The sequence below is a fragment of the Sminthopsis crassicaudata genome, chromosome 1 (genome assembly GCF_048593235.1).
Source record: "Sminthopsis crassicaudata isolate SCR6 chromosome 1, ASM4859323v1, whole genome shotgun sequence".
Classification (NCBI taxonomy): Eukaryota; Metazoa; Chordata; class Mammalia; order Dasyuromorphia; family Dasyuridae; genus Sminthopsis; species Sminthopsis crassicaudata.
The window spans coordinates 674,026,276-674,046,718 of record NC_133617.1 but is presented as its reverse complement, the minus strand read 5'-3'; the positions used below and the strand labels follow the sequence as shown (position 1 = coordinate 674,046,718).

Sequence of the window (20,443 nt, the reverse complement as noted above, 5' to 3'; positions counted from 1 at the left end):
AGACCTCTCCTTTGATGTGCTGGAAAAGAGACATCCTCTGGGAGGACAAAGGCCTGCCCCATGTCATTCAGTCTGCCTTCCCCAGCTCCAGACACACCAAGGGCAGCTTTCTGCATCTGAAACACTTTATTGGAGGCTTCTGAGATAGCTCCCTAATGGCCTGTGGGGGCGGGGATGGGGCTCAGCCTGAGGGCTCACTAGCACCATTGGTCCCGGAGAGAGGAAGCTGGACAGGCACACAGGTCACTCCCAAGGTGTTTCACAAGGGGAGGGCTCCCTGGGGTGAGTGTGAGTGGAAGGTGAGGGGGGTTGTGGGGTGGTCCTGGGTAGTCTGGCCTGGGCTCATGGGACCGTGGGAGTTTAGAGTTTAGAGTTTGAATGGACCTTAGTTACAGTGTCGGACTACGGGGTCTGTAGGGGACCTTCAAGGCCCAAGGTCAAGATCTTATCTAATAGTAAAGGACAGAGGGAAACGATGGGCCCAAAGGGATCCCAAATGGAAGCTGGCTGGGCCTGAGACCCTCAGGGAGGCAGGAGCCCCTCCTGGAGTCACACATGCAGAACTTCAGCTGCCTAGAGCTTGGGCACTGCCTCCCAACAGCCACCTCAGAGACCTTCCTTCAGGTGTGGGGGGGTTTCTGGTGGGGGGTCATGGAGTCCAGGCTCACAGCTCTCCAAGGCTGGCAGCCAGAAGCAGCAGGGAGAGGAACGGGCCTCCCCCCGCCTGGCTCCTCTCCTGACACCCATCCCCCCGCCAGCCCTGGTAGCAGTGGCAGATGAAGTCCCTGCTCAGGGCCTTCCGCTGCTGGGGGCCCAGGCGGCCCTGGATGGAGGCCTGGGTACGGTTGGCTGCCGTGGCCACGAGGATCTGGAAGGTGCTGGGCTCCAGGTGCAGGTAGCTGGGCGAGTCGGGGGCCCGGCGGCGGCAGCGTCCGTGCCCGCTGCACTGGGTCTGGCTGCAGAGGGCGGCTGCCGTGGTCACGTTCAGCACGTATGGGCCCAGCCTGCTCAGCAGGTACCGGCGCATCTTCAGGCAGGTACTCTGGGGGGCGAAGCAGCAAAAGGTTCAAAAGTGTTTTGTCTGATTTTAGGGAAACTGAGGCCCAGAGCGGCTAAAAAATACTTAACCAGGATCATGGAGCCATTAGAAGCAGAGGCAGAAATTCCTGGGTCAGGCTCTTCCCACTACACTCACATACTTCCTGTATCGGAGACCCCCCGGGTAAAGGAGCCTTTCTTAGTCTGACCTCTGGGTTATTCTGTGAGAAGCATTGAGGGCCACCTGTCCCGGAAGGAGGAAGCTCTGCCCTCCAAAAGCCTTCCCCTGGGGACAGGAGTGGGAAACGCTAGGAGAGCTAATCCAGGGGAAGGGTCTCTGTCTGCAAGACACCCCCCAGAGACGTCTGCTCTGGACGGTTCTGCCTCCTGCTGCTCCTAATTCCCATCAGGCCCCTTCCGGTCTGAGTTGGGCCTGCTGTTTGGGAGCAGGACCTGGAGTGGTGGTGGCCCCAGCCCGCTCTCCCCCACAAGCCCTGAGCCTCCCTGGCCTCTGCTTACCTGGTTCCTGGCGTAGTCGGCCTCCCCCCAGAGCACCACACCTTGGGCTCCCATGGCAGCTGCTTGGCCTATGGTGTGCTCCAGGTCCACCTGGGAGTTGGGGAAGAAGGGAGAACGGGTTCTACCCATTTCTCAGTCCTGGCCCAGCCTCCCTTGTCCCCATCCAGCCTGACTGTTCCTTATCTCTATGGCAGCTCCAGCCTTTGGCCCAGCCCAACCCCTACTGTCTGGGGGGCCTGAGGATGGCCGGAGCTGGCCAGGTGAGGCTGCTGCAGGCCTACAATGGCTGAGAGAGTCTTTTTGTGTGTCCTCCCTTTGGAGGATGAGCTTGGGGAATTTAGGAATTCATAGACATTAGAGCCAGAAGGATGTGAAAGAACATTTGAGAAAGGGAGAAAGGAAAGAAAGGAAGTGAGGAAGGAAAGAAGCAAGGAAGAAAGGAGAAAGAAGGGGAGAGGGAAGGAAAAGGAGGGACGAAGAAAGGAGGGAGGGAGGGGGCAAGGAAAAAAGGAAGGAAACAAGCATTTACTAGACATCTACAACGTGTCAAGTATTCTAAGCGCTTTACAAATATCTCATTCCGTCCTTACAATGACCCTGGAAGTTAGGGGCTATTTTAGCCCACTAGGGGCCATCCCCATTTTAGTTGAGGAAACTAGATCAGACAGAAGGCAAGGGACTTGCCCAGTGTCTCACAGCTATAAACGTTGGAGGCCACATTTGACCTCGGATCTTCAGGGCTCCCTTATGCTGACTGGCTGCCGAAGGGGAGCGACAAGCCCAAACCCCGGTAGCTAATAAGCAGCCAGGAAGAATTAGAACCCAGCTCTCTGCCTCCAAGTCCCAGGCTCTTGGTCCTGCCCCAGGCTGACCCAGCGGCTCCCCTTGCCCAGTGCCCTGGATGGTCAGTCACAGCCACAGCTGTGTCCGCCCTAGGTCCTGGCTGGCCCTACCACTGCTGAGGGGTGGGACTCTGGCCCAGCCTCCCACCTGCGCCAACTCCTTCAGGGTGTAGGAGTAGAAGGGCCGGGCGTAGACAAAGACGGGCAGCGAGTAGCTAGCGGAGGGGGGCAGCTCGGCCACCCTCAGGGCCTCCCACACTTTGGCCCTCACGAAGCGCTCGCCCTGGGCCGAGCCCCGCAGCACCTCCTCCAGGTAAATGGAGGGGTACAGGGCCCGACTCTGCTCCCACAGCCAGAGCAGAGCGTTGTTGCGCTGCCGCTCGATGCCCGGGCAGTGCCCCGTGAAGTTCTCAAAGTCCTCCCAGTAGTGGTAGTTGTAGCAGTCAGGGAAGAGGTAGTAGCCCCACCAGCCTCCAGGCCTCCGGGCCCTCGCCAGCCTCAGGGTCTCCGACATGAAGCGGGCAGCCGCTGTCTCGAATTCCCATTGGGCTTGGAGCTCCACACGGCCCTGAGGCCACGTGGGATAACGCTGGCGCACCAGATGAGCAGACATGGCACGGTAGACCCCCTTTTTGTCCCAGTTGCGGACCCAGAGGGGCCGCCAGGTCTCCCAGTCAATGACAGAAAGGCCCGAGAAGGCCCGGGAGGGGATGGCGGCTTCCAGGTCTCGCTCCATGGCATCGAGGTGGGCACGGAGGCTGGCGTTCTGTGGGCAGCCGCCATGCACCGGCAGAGGCACCGGGTCTGGAGCTGCCTGGTAGTGCGGGTACAGGCCCAGCTGGTGTTGGTAGAAGATGGTGATGTTGCCCCCAGCAAATACCTCCTGGTCATTAGCCACCACGCCAAAGGGCTCCAGGGGCAGCGGCAAGCCGAAGGCCGTGCGGCAGCGGGAGGTGGGGGCATTCCAGACCACCAGGAAGGGCTGGTTCTGAAGCACTGGGGACAGGGACGGCTTCAGGGCGCGGGGGTCCGTGGGGCTGGCTGAAAGCAGCATCAGCAGCAGCGGGAGGGGGAGGCCCAGGGGCCCAGGCTGGCCTCGGAAGCCTGGTGCTGAGGACCTGGCAAGGGAGAGACATGGCCGTGAGACAGGAGCCCCACAGGGGTGGGCAGCAAGCTTCTGTTAGGGCATTGGGGGGCTCTGGCCTGAGGGTGGAAACCAGGATCCAAACCTACCCAGCCTCTCTTCTCTGGCTGCTAAGGGCAGCCAGGAGGGCCTTGGCTCCAGAACCGTTCTGCTGCTCAGGGCTCTGGGCTGGGAGAAGGGGGGGTCTGTCTTTCAGAGGGAAAAGAGGTAGCGGATGCAGGGGGGACCCCAACTCTTCCTCCTCGGCCCAGCTCCCCGGCTAAGGGTCTCTTGTGCCCGGCCCTCCCTGCACATTCCCTCGCCTGGGCTCCAGGGCAGCTGGTCCCCTTACACCAATCAGCAGTCCTTCTGCACCTACCTTTCCTCTCTCCCTTCTCTTCTCTCCCCCATCACCTCATTTTCCAGGAAAACACCACCAGCCCCCTCTGATCCTGGACCTCCGAGGTGGGCATCAGTTGGAGAAGGGTAACCATGGCAACCACTGTCTTCCCAAAGCCCCTAACACCCCACACCCCTCCCACCCCCGCAACCTGTATAGGAATGTAGGTCAGGCTGAGAGCGGAAGGGGGCGGGTGCCTGTGCCTCTGATAGGGTCATCCCTGCAATGTACCCCGGAGTTCTGTGCTCCCCTGCTCCGGGCAGTGGGGGGACCCGTCCTCCATCCTCCCTACTCTGCGGGTCTGAGAAGCAGGAAACCTGAGAGTCTGGGGGAGTCAGAGATGAGTGAGGGGGCTGGAGGCAGCACTTCGCACAAAGGGAACTGACTGGAGCTCTGAACTTCTCCAAGACACAAGCTGGGCTGGTGCTCCCCACAATGTCTCCTGCTCTCCATTTCTCCGGGAAGCACTCTTGTTCCAACCCTTTCTACTCCAGGGGTAACAGACAGCTCAACCCTTCTTTGCCTTGTCTCCACCCTAGGAGTTTTGAGTAAGGAAGGGAATGAGAGGGGAAAAGGGAGAGGAGATCATTTCTTCAATCAACTAACAAGCACTTATTAAACTCCACTCCCTGCAGTGGGCTGGCCTCTGGGGTACAGAGACAAATGAAATTAAATTCCAGGCGTAGACATTGACTAGCTGTGTGACTTTGGGGATAATAAAAGCAACTCTATCCTAGTCATCGTGGGGATCCAATAATATTTGTAGAAACACTCAGCACATGGGGATCCAATAATATTTTTAAAAACATTCAGCACAGTGCCTGGCACATAGTAGGCACTATATAAATACGAGACTAGCGGTGATTATCATGCATTCTATTTGGAGGAGGATATAAGACATCTACAAAACATGCAAAATAAATACAAACTAATTTGTGGAGTTGGGCACTGGTATCAGGGGTGGGAAGCAGACCAAGAAAAGTTGGATTTTGAAGAAAATTAAGAATTCTACAACCTAGAGCTTCTGAAAGAAGTGAGGAAGTTCCAAAGGAAGGTGGGGAATATCCTGAGCCCTGTTCTGGGCCCATTGAGATGCTTTTGGGATATTTGTTTGAAATGTCCAGTTGGTAGCTGGTGATCAAGAGTGAGGCTGGGGTGCTTGGATCTGGGAGTCATCAGCAGAGAGAAGATAATAAATCTCATGGTATAGAAAGAAAGTGATGGGCTCTCTAAGTACAGAGGAAAGTCTAGAGGAGAGAATTGGAGTACTTGGTTCTAATACAATAATAGTTTATCAAATATGAGAGAGAAATATTCATTTCACATATTTCCCCATTTGATTCTAATTGAGTGACAAGGTCTCAATGAATTACTGATATATTATTCACTTCATGAAAGATTCTTAACTATGAGGCTTATGATGGATGGGTAACAGTGTGAAAGGGGAAAGGGGAGAAATTGATTGACTCAATGACAAAACCAAATAGGGCACTGGCTTGTAGTCTCTACAAAAAAAAGATGCAAAGGGAAAAGGTGAACCGTCAACAAATGTCCATTTAAAGCTCAGAAGTTTCACCTCGTAGTGCTTGATACACCATCTGATACAGCTCTCTGGCCTGAATATCAAAAGAATAAATATTGAGATAAAAGCTAAGAGGGTTAGTAGAGAGGTTGAGAATAAGGTCTAAGTTGGGCAAACCTGGCAAGCAAGAGATCACTGTAATTTTGGAGAGGACAGTTTTGATTGAATGTGAGATTGGAAGCTAAATTGCAAGGGGGTGAGGAATGACTGAGAGAAGTGGAGGCAATGACTAGAGACATATTTTTCTGCCCTTTGTCTGTGAAACATAGGCAGGTGGCTGATGGTTTGAGAGGATAGGAGCATCTAGTGAAGGGTTTTTGTTGTTCTTTAGGATGTTTTGTAGACAGGAAGAATAGGAATTAGAAATAGAATAGGAGAGATTGAAGATTATAGGGGATGCTAATTAGTTGAAGAAGATGGAATGTGGAAAGGTTGTCTTTGATGAGAAGAGTAACCTCTGCATCAGAGTTAGAGAATGGAGGGATGATGGAGTTGGGGCTGAGATATAGACAAGGTCATGAAGCTAGTGACCTCTATTTTCTCAATAAAGTAAGTGAGGGAAGGTTTGAGGAGAATATGGTTTTGAACTCGCTTTGGGCAATAGGATAGAAAATCTGTTAAAGAAGAACAAAAGAATTGCCTTGTCCTGGTGAAGATCCAGTTGAGATCAGTTAACATGACTTTGCAATGGTCACAGTGTCATGATTTTTAGCTTTGTTCGGCAGCACACAGTGGGAACGCAGAGGAAGCAGTGGTGGGAGTGATCGAAGGCTGAGATGCTTGACAGGAAAAGGGAGCATGGGATTGGAGACTCTAGGACCATGGCAGGATGAGCTGGTTAGTTGGGATTAGGAAGGATGGATGCTGAAGTTAGAGCAGGGATGCCAGCCTGGGAGAGTTGGGGGTGGGTAAATGATTGGAGGGACTGGAAGTTCTGGTAAGGATGAGATGCCAGAGGCACAGGATAATAGAGAAAGGAGTCTAGAGACGTGAGGAGGGAGAAAAGGCTGAGATATGGAAGGAGAAAGGGAAGGATCTTCCTCACCCAAAAGACATGTGGATACCTCATGCTTTCTCTAGGGGAGGGACCTCAAGGCAAAGACTCATTTTCCTAAAGATTCCAGGAACCCCAGGAAACGTCCAGTTTTCTGGCTCTGACTTTGTACTTAGATCCTGAATTCTCCCCCAGGACAAAGAGGGAACACACACACACACACACACACACACACACACACACACACACACACACACACACACACAGAGGATGCTTAGCATTTAGGGTAAATTATAGGCTATTAGACTCCCAGTTGGAAGAGCTCTCCTCTTTTACAGATGAAGAAACTGAGGCTCAGGAGGATTGTGACTTGCCCAACCAAGATCATGGAGATAAAATGCAAGGTGAGATTTGAATCAAATTCCCCTGAATCCAGAACCCCCCCTTCTTTCCAATGCACAGCAATGCTTACTATCGGTATTTGTTGAATTGTTGAACTGAAGACGATTGACATAGATAGACCATCACAGACACCTCCAACCGCAGAGACCCTCACACCCGCACAGAACCCCGAAGGCACACCTTCTCCGGCTCTTGTCCCCACCCTACACCTTTCTCCTCGCCCATCCTTCTACCGCACTGGCTGGTCTTGCTTCTCAGTGCTGGCTCCCTCATCTTAGCCTCTCCCTCCCACTACCCACCGCCATTCACCGCTGCTGATTGCACCCCCTCCCTCCCCTCTCGGCACGACCCCTTCCGCTCCATCCCTGGCCATTAGGAAGCCCAACCTGTTGCCCCAGTACTTCCCCTCCCCCACTCTCCCTTGCCAATTCTCCGTTCCACGGCTGGTGACCATTCATAAGCTTCTCTTCAATACCTTGTTCCAGGGGCTCGGAACTGCTCCCCCTACCCCTGCGGGTTCTCATCCCCACGTGTCTCCTCCCCTTCCTCACAGGGGAATATGTCCCCATCCCCGCAGGGCCCCCCCGTTCCCACAGCTATCCCCGCTCCAGAGCTGCCCCCGCCGCAGAGTTGTCCCCAACCCCTGAAGGTGGCCTCCCCCCCAGCTGTCCCCGGTTTCCCCCCTTCCCCCAGGTAACCCCCACCCCGACAGGTACCCCCTGTCCCCACCAGCATTCTTTGTGCCCACAGGTGCTCATTACGCCCACAGGTGTCCCGTCCATCCCCACAGGTGTTTCCCTCTCCGGAGGGTCCTTTATCTCCTCAGGTATCCCCGAGACAGCTCGTCCCTGATCCCCATAGTGTCCATTGTACCCGGAGGTCTCCCCGCCGCTTGGGACAGGTGTCCCCGCACCCCCGCAAGGGCGAGCCGCGGGGAGAGGAAGGGTGGGCGAGGAGGCACCTACCGGGGCCGTCCCGAGGCCATGGTCCCGCCGCCACCTGCTGCCTCCGCTCCTCCGCCACTGTCTCGCCCAAGCCCGCGCTGCCTCTGAGTCCCCTGCCCTGCTTCCCCCCGCCAGCGCGCCCCCCTCCCCACGCCCCGCCCCCACGCCGTCCCCAGCCGGTGGTTGGATGGTGCCGGTGGGGTCCCGGGGGTCTCTCCGGAGCCGCCCTGTCTTCCGCTTTATCTGGTTTGGTCCTGTCGGCGGGGTCCGGGCGTCCTTGGCTCTGGCAGAGCGCCCCGCCCCCCACAGCCCCCTCCACCCCCGGCCCTCGCCGGGTCCCAACCCCGCGCCCACCCGTGTTCGCTGAATGAGTGAACGGCCGACCGCGGCGCAGGGAGTCCGAGCTGCCCCTTCGCGCCCCGGGCGGACGTGGGCTGTCACTGGAGGGACCTTAGAGACCCTTCGCTTTACAGGTGAGGAAACTGAGGCTCAGAGTTCCCAAGGAATCGCGGAAGATCGCGTGCTCCCGACACGGACCCCGACGCCCCTGAGCGGCGGCTCTGGGATCCGAGGCTGAATTTCTCCTGCACTTTTTGCTGCCCAGGATGGACCAGGAAGGTCCCCCACATCCCCAAGAGGGGAAGCTGTGTCTGTGTCCCAGCGTCTCTGCAGGTTCTGGCTCTGACCAGGTGCGCCCCTGAAGATCTCCCCTTCTTCCCCTCCCATCTCCCTCCGTGCTCCCCAAATTTGCTCGCTTCCTCCCTCCCCAGAGACCCTCGGCTTCCCACGCCCCTCGCGCAGCCCCAAGTTTTCCCTCTAGCTCTGCTCCCATTGAGGGTCCAGCTTGGAGGAGAAGGAAGATCAGGGAGAGGGAGAACTTTCAGGCCATTGAACTTGGAGCCAGGAAGCCTGAATTCAAATCAGATCTCAGGTATTAATTAGTCGTGTCAACGTGGGCAAGTCATTTAATCTCCTTGTGCCTCAGTTTCCTCATCTGTAAAATGGGCGAAATAGTAGCATCTACCTCCCATCGTGCTTGGAGGACAAAGCGAGAGATCTAGAAAGCACTTTGCAAACCTTAAAGCACTCTTTGAATTTTAACTATTATTATTGTGTATGTATGTATGCATATGTATGTAAAGAGGTTCAACTGTACAATCCTCCCCAGGAAGTTTCATGTTTCGTTTAACGGCAGGTAACTTGGAGGTATACACGGAAAAACTGAACTCAGAAGGGGAGCTCAGATCATCCCTCTGGGATGTTTTCTCTTCCTTCCATGGCCAGTGCCGGGACTCCTGCCTCCTTCCCAAGGGAGAACTATCTGATCATCCTCCCCAAGTCTGAGCTGATGAACAAACAGGTCACGGTCTCCTGTCCCCGTATCCCCCGCTCCTCTGCCTCCCCTCCTGGTTAGTGCCAAAATGAGAGCTGGGATAGAAGGAGACGCATTTCCCAGCTCCTACCCGCCAATCCCCTGCCCTCCTGATGGGAGAAAGCAGACGCAGCCACCGCCCCCCGCTGCCGCTAGCGGAGCCTCTGTCTGGGCTGGGGCAGCAGGGAGGGGCAGCTGGGGGCCCCTGGGGAATCTGGCAGCAGGGCAGGAACAACTTAGAAGAGGGGCTCTTAACTTGTGTTGGCAATCTGGGAAAGCCTTGGACCTCTTCTAGAATAATGCTTTGAAATGAAATGTTTCAGATTACAAAAGAAAAGGTAATGAACCCAGGGGAAGACCGCTTTTCTTAAAATCATTCGATTTTTAAAACTTTAGAATGATAGAATCTTAGAATCCTAGAGGGTCAGGCAATGACTGACTGGCTCAGGGGATCTGGGTCTCATACCAAGGGCTCTGAGCTCCCATGGACCAGGTTCAGTGATAGGGCAACCTGATCTCTAAAGACAGAGGTCAGACTCTCTCATTATCTTTGGCTGAAACCCAGAGAAAATCACTCAAAGCTGAAGTGTGACTCATGTCCCAAAAGGGACTTAATATATAGCAGGTCAGGACCCTAGAACAGCTTTTTATTCTACACAAATGCAACATTTAAAATATAAAAAATATAAAATTTAAAACATGAAAATATAAAAAAAAATCAGCATGTACTGCTTTAAATCAACAAACAGTAACCTATAATTCAGGCATTCACCATAAGAGCTCCCTCTCCTCTTTCCCTCAACACTCCTTAATATCATTCCTCACTTTCTCCTCTCTTCTCCCAGCTTCTAATAATGAGGTCATTGTTTGGTTGTTTCAGTCATGTCCCACTCTTCATGAACTCATCTGGGATTTTCTTGGCAAAGATACTGGAGTGATTTGCTATTTCATTTTCCTACTTGTTTTACAGATGAGGAAACTGAGGCAAATAGGGTTAATTGATACTCAGAGTCACACAGCTAGTAAATGTCTGCAGCCAGATTTGAACTGAGGAACATGCGTCTTCCTGACTCCAGGCTCAGTACTCTCTGCACTATGACACCCCCTAGTTGCCCTCTGATAATGAGGCAATCAAGACCAGCTCTTCATACATGCCCATAATCCCAGCCCTTTCTCTCTTCTCCAGCAGATTACTTCCCCTCCTCTCCAACCTTCCTCTTTTCCCTATCTACTAGTTCCTTCCCTACTGCCTTGAAATATACTCAACTCTCACCCCTAATTTTTTTTTACTATACCAGCCCCAAGCTTTCATCCTATAAATCTCCTCTCTTTCTTCAGCCCAAACCCCAGAAAGTCTATACCCACTGACTTCTCTTTCTCTCCTCTCATTCCTTCACTCCTTGATCTTCTGTCATCTGGCTTCCAACTCATCATCCAACTGAAAATGCCCCTCCAAAGTTAGTCCTAAACTTTTCTTTGCCAAATTGGACAAGTCTTGGACCTTATAGAGCTCATGTCCGGACCCCTCCCTGTCTGAACAGTCCCCAGTCTCCTTTGCTGGATCAGCATCCTTCTCACAAGCCCCTAACAGAGGGTCTTGTTCCGGATCTTTCTCTTGTTGATTTGATTAGTGCCATAGGCTTAATAACCATCTCCCTAGTGATGACTATCAGAACTAGACCTTACTGGACTTTTCTTGTCCCTTAAAAACCTTGAACTGAAAAATCAAATACAAAACTTATCATCCTTCCCCACCAAACTCTCTCCTCTCCCAAATTTTCCCATTTGGGGTTCATAATACTGTTCTTCCTTTATCCTTCACCCCTCACTTGCCTTCACCCCATAAACCTAATCAGTTGTCACATCTTGCCAGTTCTCCCTTCACTGTATTTCTCTGCTCACACAAGTACTACCTTTTAACACATTACTCTTCACACATTCTCTGGACCAGCCATAATGACATACTTGTTATTCCAACACACGATTCCATCTCCTGTCAAAAGCACAAGACACAAGGACTGCCCTCACTCTCCCCCTTGCCTGGAATATTCTCCCACCTCACCTCCCAGTGCCCCCGGATTTCTTTAAGTCCTAATAAAGTACCCCTTCCTTCCGGCTGCCTTTCCCTCAAAGTCTATTTTTCTACCGTAAGAGAGGGGCAGAATCACTTTGTTCTAATTATGCCATTTATAGGGAGGCACATATGCCAAGAGAATCCTGAGATACTAAAGAAAGAGGGGCTCTTACTGCTTGGTTATTAATAGGTTTTATTAGGGTTAATTAGATTAATAGGCTGGTCATCCTGGGTGGCAGGAAGATAGAATGGTGGATCCCCACACCAACCCAGGGTAGAAACAGAACAAGGAAGAAAATGCTAAAAACGGCCCAGGGCCAAAGTGCAAGTGTTCCCATGGGATAGTTAGAGCTTCTTTTGCTGTTCACATTTACTCAAAGTAGCTTATATTCTGATGGATCTCAAGGTCACATGCTAGGCTGTGGCTACTTGTGACCTCCTCTTACAGTCTTTCCAATAATATTTCCAAAGTTTCTCAAGTGCACGAATGGTTTCAATAACATGGAGGAAGCAGAGGGAGCTATTGAGTTCTGGAGACACAATCCACAATAACAATACAAGTAGGATAACACGGCCAATAAGAAAAGGACCACAACTGTTATACGTTTCTTCCATCCCATCCCTAGGGAGGCAAAGAAGAATCATTGGCACTTGGTGATTAGTGGGAGAATTAGATTTCTAAATTTAACTTATTATAAGCTATCTGGATTTTTCAACTAAGTTCAGAAACAAAGAAACATGCTTTGGGCAATTTTATAATATATTGGGTATGATAAAAGAATGATTTCAATTACAAAAATGGGGTCAGAGTGATTTAATTTTCTTAATTTCTCCTTTTTTATCAATGGGAAACTTGTCACAATTTTCCCTGATAAGTTAATGTAAAGGATAACAAAATTGAGCAATCACAGTACAAGCCACATTAAGAATGTCTAAGACCCATGAACTAATTTTACATGAGAACAAGATAAATGAGAGAACTCAGTTTACAAATACAGGGAAACAAAAAACCAAAGTAATATAATAATAACATCAACGTCAGCCAACATCAAGTCTTTTTTATATTAGTAACACCCTCCCAATGTCCATTTAATCAACACATTTCATCCAGCACCTCAGATGTCCCTTGTAATTGATCTCTGGAAACATCTTTTCTTGGACATCCTGGGATAGGTTTCCTCTTTAGTAGATTTTCTTCTTTGGTTCCAAGTTTCTTAGATATTCCTGTTGAAATCTTTTACAAAACAGAGCTCTACAAATTGGTACAGCCTCCCAAATTTTACTTCTGCAAGAACTAGTTCATGTGGTGAAACCCAGCTGGAACTTTATAGTTTTGATCTTATCAACAATAGAAACTCTAAAGGGAACGTCAAATTAGGAACCTGTAGTTCACTTGAAATTTCAGAGAATGTAGATGTTTGCACGCACCATTAGAATCGTTTATATTTCACTTACAGAAATGGCTGATCTTGTTGTTTTCTCTGGATTTTTCCATTCCAATTAATTCCAATTCCTTTAGGAGAAACAGATGCTATTAAACATCTGATCCAATATATAAAATATAGGTAGCAACACTCTTTGCAGGGAGATGCTTTCTACCCCTCGGTTCTATGGTTACACAAATAGATTTACTTACAGGGGGTTTACCATGATTATATCAAAAGACTTCAGATGGGATGTGTAGATACACTTATATAATTAATTCCCAATTATATAAAGATTACCATGTTATCAAATGGGATGCCTGTAGTAAAACATGTTCAATTGCTAACTATTTTCAAATAGAACATGTCTGATACAAAGATTACTCTTCACTAAGATGACTGATTGCAATGAAATTCTATTCCTTAAAATAAAACAGAAAAGGCTTCTGAATTTGATCTTTTTTTTAATTTTAATTTTTGTTTCACAAGATTTTTTTTATCTTTGCCCAATTATCACCCTAGCATTTTGAAAGAAGGAGCAATTTCAGGAATTTAATTTCACAACAATAATACTTATAAGTATTAGCAGGCAGAGGGTAAACCCAAATACTAGTTCACTTAGTTGTTTGGGAGATGGAATGAATACACATGTATTGTAAGGATAAAGCATCCTTTGTTCTGACTTTGGGTCAGAGTCCTAGTGTACCACCAGCAATACAGTAACAATTCCACCTCACAGCCAGTCTTAGGACTAGTCAGATAGGAAACATTCCTGTTAGAAAGGAAGAAATACAATGGAGAAACTGAGCCAGAAGGATTCCACCTTTGGTTTTGCTTTTTCCTCTTAATTTTTTTCTCAGATATGGACCTCCAACTGTAACAGTTCATCATGACTTTCTTCCTCAGTAAATTGTGGTATATCTCTCAAATGGTGGACTACTGACTTAATGATTCATCAGACAATAATACTCAAATTCAAATTTAGAACAGCATCATTAATAATCCAGGAGCTTTTACCTCAAATGACTGGTATCACTAATTACAGCTTATTACTAGATACAATTATTTTTACACTCATGGAGTTGTAATAAGCAATAAAATTTTACCAGGACTCACAAAAAAGAGATTTCACTTAACATCCTTCACTTGATTTTTTCTTCTTCTTTTCTAGTTTAAACTCACCCTAGTTAAAGATCAATCATTAGAACTCACTTCTGTATTATAAACAAATATATAAATTCTCAGTAACCCAATTTCATTGTTTAGGAATTCCATAACTCATAACAAACACCAAGAGTGATAAAATATATAATCTTGCCCAGATGGTTTGTAGAAACCTACTAAGTTTACAAATTAGGGGAATCCACAGGTCTTTTCTTGTACGTTTTCCCACATGGTAATTTCCAATTTCCCCCAATTTTCCATAATCTTTTAAATTTTTATCAAGTCTCATCACTCAGTAATGGATGTAAATAGCAAGGTTTTTATATAAAGAGAGAGAAAGAATCTTGCTGAAAATTTAGAGATACATACTAGTCAACAAGACACAGAAAAGTAGATTTACCAGCAAAGTTTTTCTTTCTTAATTCCAGGATTAAAACTTGATTATGATATTAAGCTGCTAAAATAAAATAAAATAACATGAAAATAAAAATTAATAAGAAAAAAACCTAACCATAGATAGATAACTTGTGAAAAAGATCTAACTTCACAGTCAGAGGAAGATAGTGAGATTACAAAATACAAAAATATAACACTTAAAGCAATTCAGTCTTAATTTGATTCAACTCAGTTCAAATTAATAAATATTTATTAAGCTGTTTAGTATTGCAACTCTGCTAAGTTATGAGAATGCAAAGATAAAAACCCAAGCAATCTCCCCCTCAATGGCCTTATAGAAGAAAGGATGTGATGTGAATATAAACTTAGGAATCTGTCAGAGAATTTCCTTCTTCACTCCTTATGTTTAGACCTTCTGAAAGACTGAGCTTTAAAATGGTAAACTGAGGCAAGTCACAGTTCTGTGAGATTGAACATGACTCTTAATTTCCTTCCTCCATGTCTTTATTTACATTATTTATTAAGCTTAGAAAAACTTCTCTTCCCCTAGAATTTCTGCCCAACCTTTAAAATGTAGCTTAAATCTCAACTCCAGGAAGACTTTCCTGGTTCTTCAAGCTAAAAAAGAATTTTTCAGACATGAATAGTTATATACTAGTATAGTTATAAATTATATATAGTACAGTTAATTATAGCTAGCTAGTTATAGTTATAGATAACTAACTATCTAGCTAGTATAGTTATTTGTCCTTGGACCTTAAAGGCAATTATGGATAGAGAGCTGGATCTGGAATTGTGAAGTTGTGGGTTCAAATTTGCCTTCAAGCATTCCCTAAATATGTAACAGTGAGCAAGTCACTTAACCTGTTTTTTGCCTTTATTTCTTCATCTATAAAAATGGGAAGAATAATAATAATGTTTACCTTCCAGGGCTGCTGTGAAACTAAATGAGATAATATTTATAAGGTGCTTTGCAAAATTTAAGGTGCCATATAAATGTAATCTATTACCTATTACCTATTATTATTATTATATTCTTTCCACTGTGAGTCTCAGAAAGAGAAGCTTTTTTGCTTCCTCAAACACAAAGATGTTTCTTTAGTTGAATAATTTGGAAAAATGGTGCAGTGAATTGAATGTTTGTCTTCTACAACCTTATGCCCTAAACCCAGCCTCTACCTTCCTGCTTTGTAAATTATCTGTATGTTTCTTTTTTTTTTCTTTAAAAATAAGTTTATAGTGATGTCTTTTGTTTTGTAATATCATCCTAGTTTTCCACTCCCAGTAAGTTATCCTATATAACAAAGAGCATTTTTTTTAAAAGATCAATAATAAAGAGGAAAAAAGATCAGCATGGCTAATTGATAAATTGAAAAAGCGTAAAAGTATGTACAAAATGCAATATTTGTGAACTTTCAACCTCTGCAAAGGGATGGGCTAGGACTATTTTCTCATATCTCCTTTTTTTCTTTTCTTTTGGAAAATAATTCCAATTTGTTGAGAATCTACCAGCTCTATCATATCTCTTCTTTTGAGCCATGTTTGTCCTTTATAATTTTGCAACATCCACTTTTTATTTGTGTGTATATGGTTCCCATCAGTAGACGCTGAAAGCACCCACCCAGCCTGTTGAGGGGTGAAATTTGCTTCAAAGAGATCCTTCCCTCTTTGCTCTTTGGTAGCCATTAATTCCAGGAGTTTTCAGAATGGAGATTTATTTCCTCAAAAGAAAGATTCATTTGATGAAGGACCAGGGATGTCCAACAGCCTGTACAGTGTTTTGGGGAGTTCTGCAGGCTTGCACAGTCTTGTGGACGTTTCAGACTAGGCCCTCAGGAAGGTAGGTAACTCCCCACACACCCTTGCAGGGAAGGCATCCAATTCAACAAATATCTACCTGCATACTCTAGGCAAGGCACTTTGAGGGGCCCATGAATAAAAGCATGAAATAGTTCTGTTCCTCAAAAGGTTTATATTCTGCTGGAGGAAATAACATCTCCAGACAAGTAAGGAGATTTGAGAAAAGAGGGACTCAACCGCTGGAGGAAATCAGAGAAGGCTTCCTGTAGGAGGTGACTTCTGAGCTGAGATTTAAAGGAAGCTAGGGACTCTAAGAATTACAGATCTGAGAAGAATGAATTTCAGGGATGATTCCACCATGGAAGTTGATGGGAAGCATAGCTAAGCCTTGAAGGTGTGCTAAGGACATATTTGTGTGGGTCTATGCAGGATCAGGACAGCATCTTCTCAAATGTCCCCTCCCCTCAGCTAGATGCTTCCCCACTTTACTCCAGGGATTTGGTCTCTGGATGTACTCACACCAACCGTCCCTTCAGCAGGGGCCAGGTCATCCCCGGTTAACCAGGTAGCTCCCCCAGCCTTCCTGAGCAGTCTAATAGAACTGGAGGGATTGAAGCAAAAGTAGCTTTTTAAATGGTATTTTCCCCCAATTATATGTAAAAAAAATTTTTTTAGCATTCCTTTTAAAAAAATTGTTTCTCTGTTCATTTATTCATTCATTCATTTATTTTGTAATTTAGTTTTTGCTGAGGCAATTGGGATTAAGTGACTTGCCCAGGGTCACACAGGAAAGTAATTAAGTGTCTGAGACTATAGCATTCCTTTTTATAAGATTTTGAATTTCAACTTTTTCTCTCTCCCTCCCCTCCTGTCTTCCTAAAATGGTAGACAGTTTGATATAGGATATGTGTGTGCCACATCCTATATCAAACTGTCTACCATTTTAGGTATATATATATATATATATATATATATATATATATATATATATATATATATATATATATATATATATATATATATATATATATATATATATATATACCTAATATATATTATATATATATGTGTGTGTATATATATATATATATATACATATACAGTCATGTAAAATATATCTATATTAGTCACCACTGTGAAAGCAGAAATAGGCCAAAAGAGGAAAAAAAAACAACACAAAAAAAGCAAAGTAAGTAAAAATAGTATGTTTCGATCTGCATTTGGAGTCCTTATGAGCATGTGGATGGTATTTTCCATCACGAGTTTTTTGTGACTGCCTTAGATCATTATATAGTTGAGAAGAGCAGAGTTGATCATCACAATGCGGCTGCTACTGTGTACAAAGTTTTCCTGGTTCTGCTCATTTCATTTTGTATTAGTGAGTGTAAGTCTTTCCAGGTTTTTCTGAAATCTTCCTGCTCATCATTTCTTATAGCACAATAGTATGCCCTGACAATTGTATGCTACAGCTTGTCCAGCCATTCCCCCAATTAATGAGCATCAATTAAGTGTGGCAGCATTCAATCTGGGACTCAGTTTGGGTGGCGACACCTTTTCCTCACACCTCAGATTCCTGAACTAACGTGAATAACAGGAGGACAACAATTACATCTTATCTAATTTGTGTGGGGGGGTCAGCACTTAGTACAGTGAGTACTCTGCATACAGAAGGTACTTAATAAATGTTTATTGAATTTGAATCTGTAACATGAAGACACTGAACTAGAAAAATCTCCAGCTTTCCATAACACACTCTGACATCCTAATTCTAACAGTCTGCTCTAGACAACTTGGTTCAAAGTTCTAAGTCTCTCTAAATTCTGGCCATTGCAGCTCTGATTTCTCTCGATTCTGTATTCCACAGGCCTTCCCAGCTCTGACCTCTATGTTCTTTGACATTCTGTGCAGAGTTTTTCCAACTCTAAAGGCTAAGTAGTCCACATTCTGGACTAACTCCAGCAGGCAGAGAATGTGTAGGATGCAAAAAGATTTGAGTCCAAATATAACTTCAGACACTTATTTAACTGCATGACCCTGGACAAATCACTTAATTGCTCTCTGCCTCAGTTTTCTCATCTGTAAAATGGGAATCATAATAATAATATTTAGCCCCCAGTATTGTTATGCAAGTCAAATGAATTAATAATTGTAAAATTATTAAATAATAAAGCACGCAGCAAGTCCCTAGCACATAGTAAGCACTATTTAAATATTAACTATTACTAATATTGTTATTACTTTCCCATCCCAGAACTCATAAAGATAACTTGGGTCCTCAGGTTGCTACATTTTCTGTTAGAGTTCTAGAGAGTAGCCCTGAAGATAGGAGCTTGTTTTATTAATGCTATAAACACACCCACTGGTGTGTTCCCCCCACCCCCATGATTATCTATTATCAATTAGTCATCTGTGTTTAATTAGCACTTAGAAACAGTAATATAGTTGGTACAAAATATCCCCCCCTCCCAAAGTTTCACTTTCTTCAACAAGTATATATGGAGTTAAGGGGAAGTCAGGTTTAAATTTAGGCAAAGGGGATCACTCACAGCCTCTGGAAGTCCTTTTTCTAGAATCATCGAGAGCCCATGTTTAGATAGGCAAAACATTTTTGCCAAGTTCCTTATAGAGCATCCCACCACCTTTCTTCACTGTGTCTTTGCCTACTGAAGTGGACTCGGGGAAGTGGAAGAGAATAAGCATTTGTACAGTGCCCACCCTTTGCCATGCACTATGCTAAGCACTTTTTACAAATACCTCATTTGATCCTTTGTTGTAGGGATGGCTATCATTATCCCCATTTACAGATGAGGAAACTAGGGAAATGGAAGTTAAGGGACCTAGGATTACACAGCTAGTAAATGTCTGAGATTTTCTTGACTGCAGGACCAAGACTCTATCCATTATGTTATTTAGGTGCCATTCTGGGGATGCTTCTAGGAAAATAACAGGAATTCCCAAATCTTTAGAACCCCTAAAAATTAAAAACTCAGAAGGTCCTGTTCCTTTAAAGTGGAGGCACTGAAGCTGAGATTGACGATCTTCTCTACAGCTACTCCAGGAAAAGACTGCCACTTGAAATCTTGACTTCTGAACCAGTCTGCTATTTGAGATGATCCATGGGACAGTGACCAAGTTTCTTCAGTCTGAACACACTCTCTATGCAATTTCATTCAGCAAATTCATTAAGCTCTTTTTGCCAGATTTACTCTCAAACCTATGATTCCATAAAGAATTGTTCTTATCTGGTTAAGATATCTTATTAAGGGATGGAGTAATGGACTGATTGATTCAATCTCCTCCTACCCTTAGCAGGGCCTCCCAAGGCTGATGTTCTATGTCCAAGGACCCTCCCCGTCTGACATTTGGTGTTCTGTGGTTTAAGGTCCCTTCCATTTCTCTGAGGCTTTCTGCTTTTCCTTCCTCAAATTTTCTTAGTCCTTTTCATGTGGGATTCTCTCGTATGTCTTTTACATTATACCTACCTACTTCTTCCCACAACATGAGATAGGCCATTTCTGTCCTGCCTTTTTAAGTTTGGAGGGTACTTGATTTCTAGATTGACTGGGGGGGGGAAGGGGATTCTTCTCAGTGGGGATTCGTGTTGCTTGAGCTCCCAAGATGACAGTCTGGGAGAGGGAAAGAAGGGAAGGGATTATATAATGCTCAGTATGTGAAAGGGACTGTGCTAAGTAACTTTATAAATGTCTCATTTTGAGCTTCATGACAACTCTAGGAGGTAGTAAGTATTATTATTTTTATCATTATTATAATACCCATTTCACAGATGAGAAAATCAAGGGAAACAAATGACTTGCCAAGGATCACCTAGCTAGATTTGAACTCAGATCTTCCTAAGGCTCTAAGCTACTGAATTACCAGCTTCTTCTAGTCTGGAGCTCCAATTCATTTTTCCTTGGCCAGCACTTCCTGGTCCTGAATTTATTCTTGTAGAAACTGGACTCATAATAGACATTTCTCATAGACTGACTGCTGCTCCTACTCTGTTGTTTGGAACATATTTATTACCAGGTCGTAATAATCCTGTCCATCTCTCCTCCCATTAGATTACAAACTACTTGATAATTTTTGTTGTTAAAGCTCCTGTTCTGCAGAAAGAATTCCGTAGATAGGGCACTGTCAATAAATGTGGACCAAAGACAATGGAATTGTACTCAGTTAAATCCTCAGGCCTGATTCTTAAAGCCTCCTTTCTGGAGGGTGTAAAACTGAGAAAGGAAGTAGAGAGGGAATATTTTAGGCAACTGCTATTATAAAATGTATGCAAATTTGCCCTATTCACTGTCACAGTGGTTCACATCCTGGGAACCAGATGAGCTGCCCCAACATTTTTTTGGAGATCTAGACTGGA

The 20,443-nt window shown here is 45.8% G+C and overlaps 1 protein-coding gene across 1 annotated transcript; it reads right to left on the bottom strand.

Annotated features, from left to right (window-relative positions):
- Positions 1 to 116: 116 nt before the first annotated feature.
- On the bottom strand, positions 117 to 7,934 carry LOC141551620 (hyaluronidase-4-like). The gene is made up of 4 exons (XM_074283415.1): positions 7,866 to 7,934; positions 2,548 to 3,517; positions 1,558 to 1,647; positions 117 to 1,042 (listed from the first exon to the last, which is right to left on the bottom strand). The coding sequence occupies exons 1-4, from the start codon at positions 7,883 to 7,885 to the stop codon at positions 665 to 667; spliced, it is 1,458 nt and encodes a 485-aa protein (XP_074139516.1). The 5' UTR covers positions 7,886 to 7,934; the 3' UTR covers positions 117 to 664.
- Between the last annotated feature and the right edge of the window lie 12,509 nt (positions 7,935 to 20,443).

Coding starts and splice junctions, on each gene's coding strand:
- LOC141551620 (XM_074283415.1), bottom strand. CDS start 7,885: ATGGCCTCGGGACGGCCCCG. Junction 3,518..7,865: donor ATGGCCTCGGGACGGCCCCG/GTAGGTGCCTCC, acceptor CTCCCTTGCCAG/GTCCTCAGCACCAGGCTTCC. Junction 1,043..1,557: donor CCGACTACGCCAGGAACCAG/GTAAGCAGAGGC, acceptor TTCGCCCCCCAG/AGTACCTGCCTGAAGATGCG.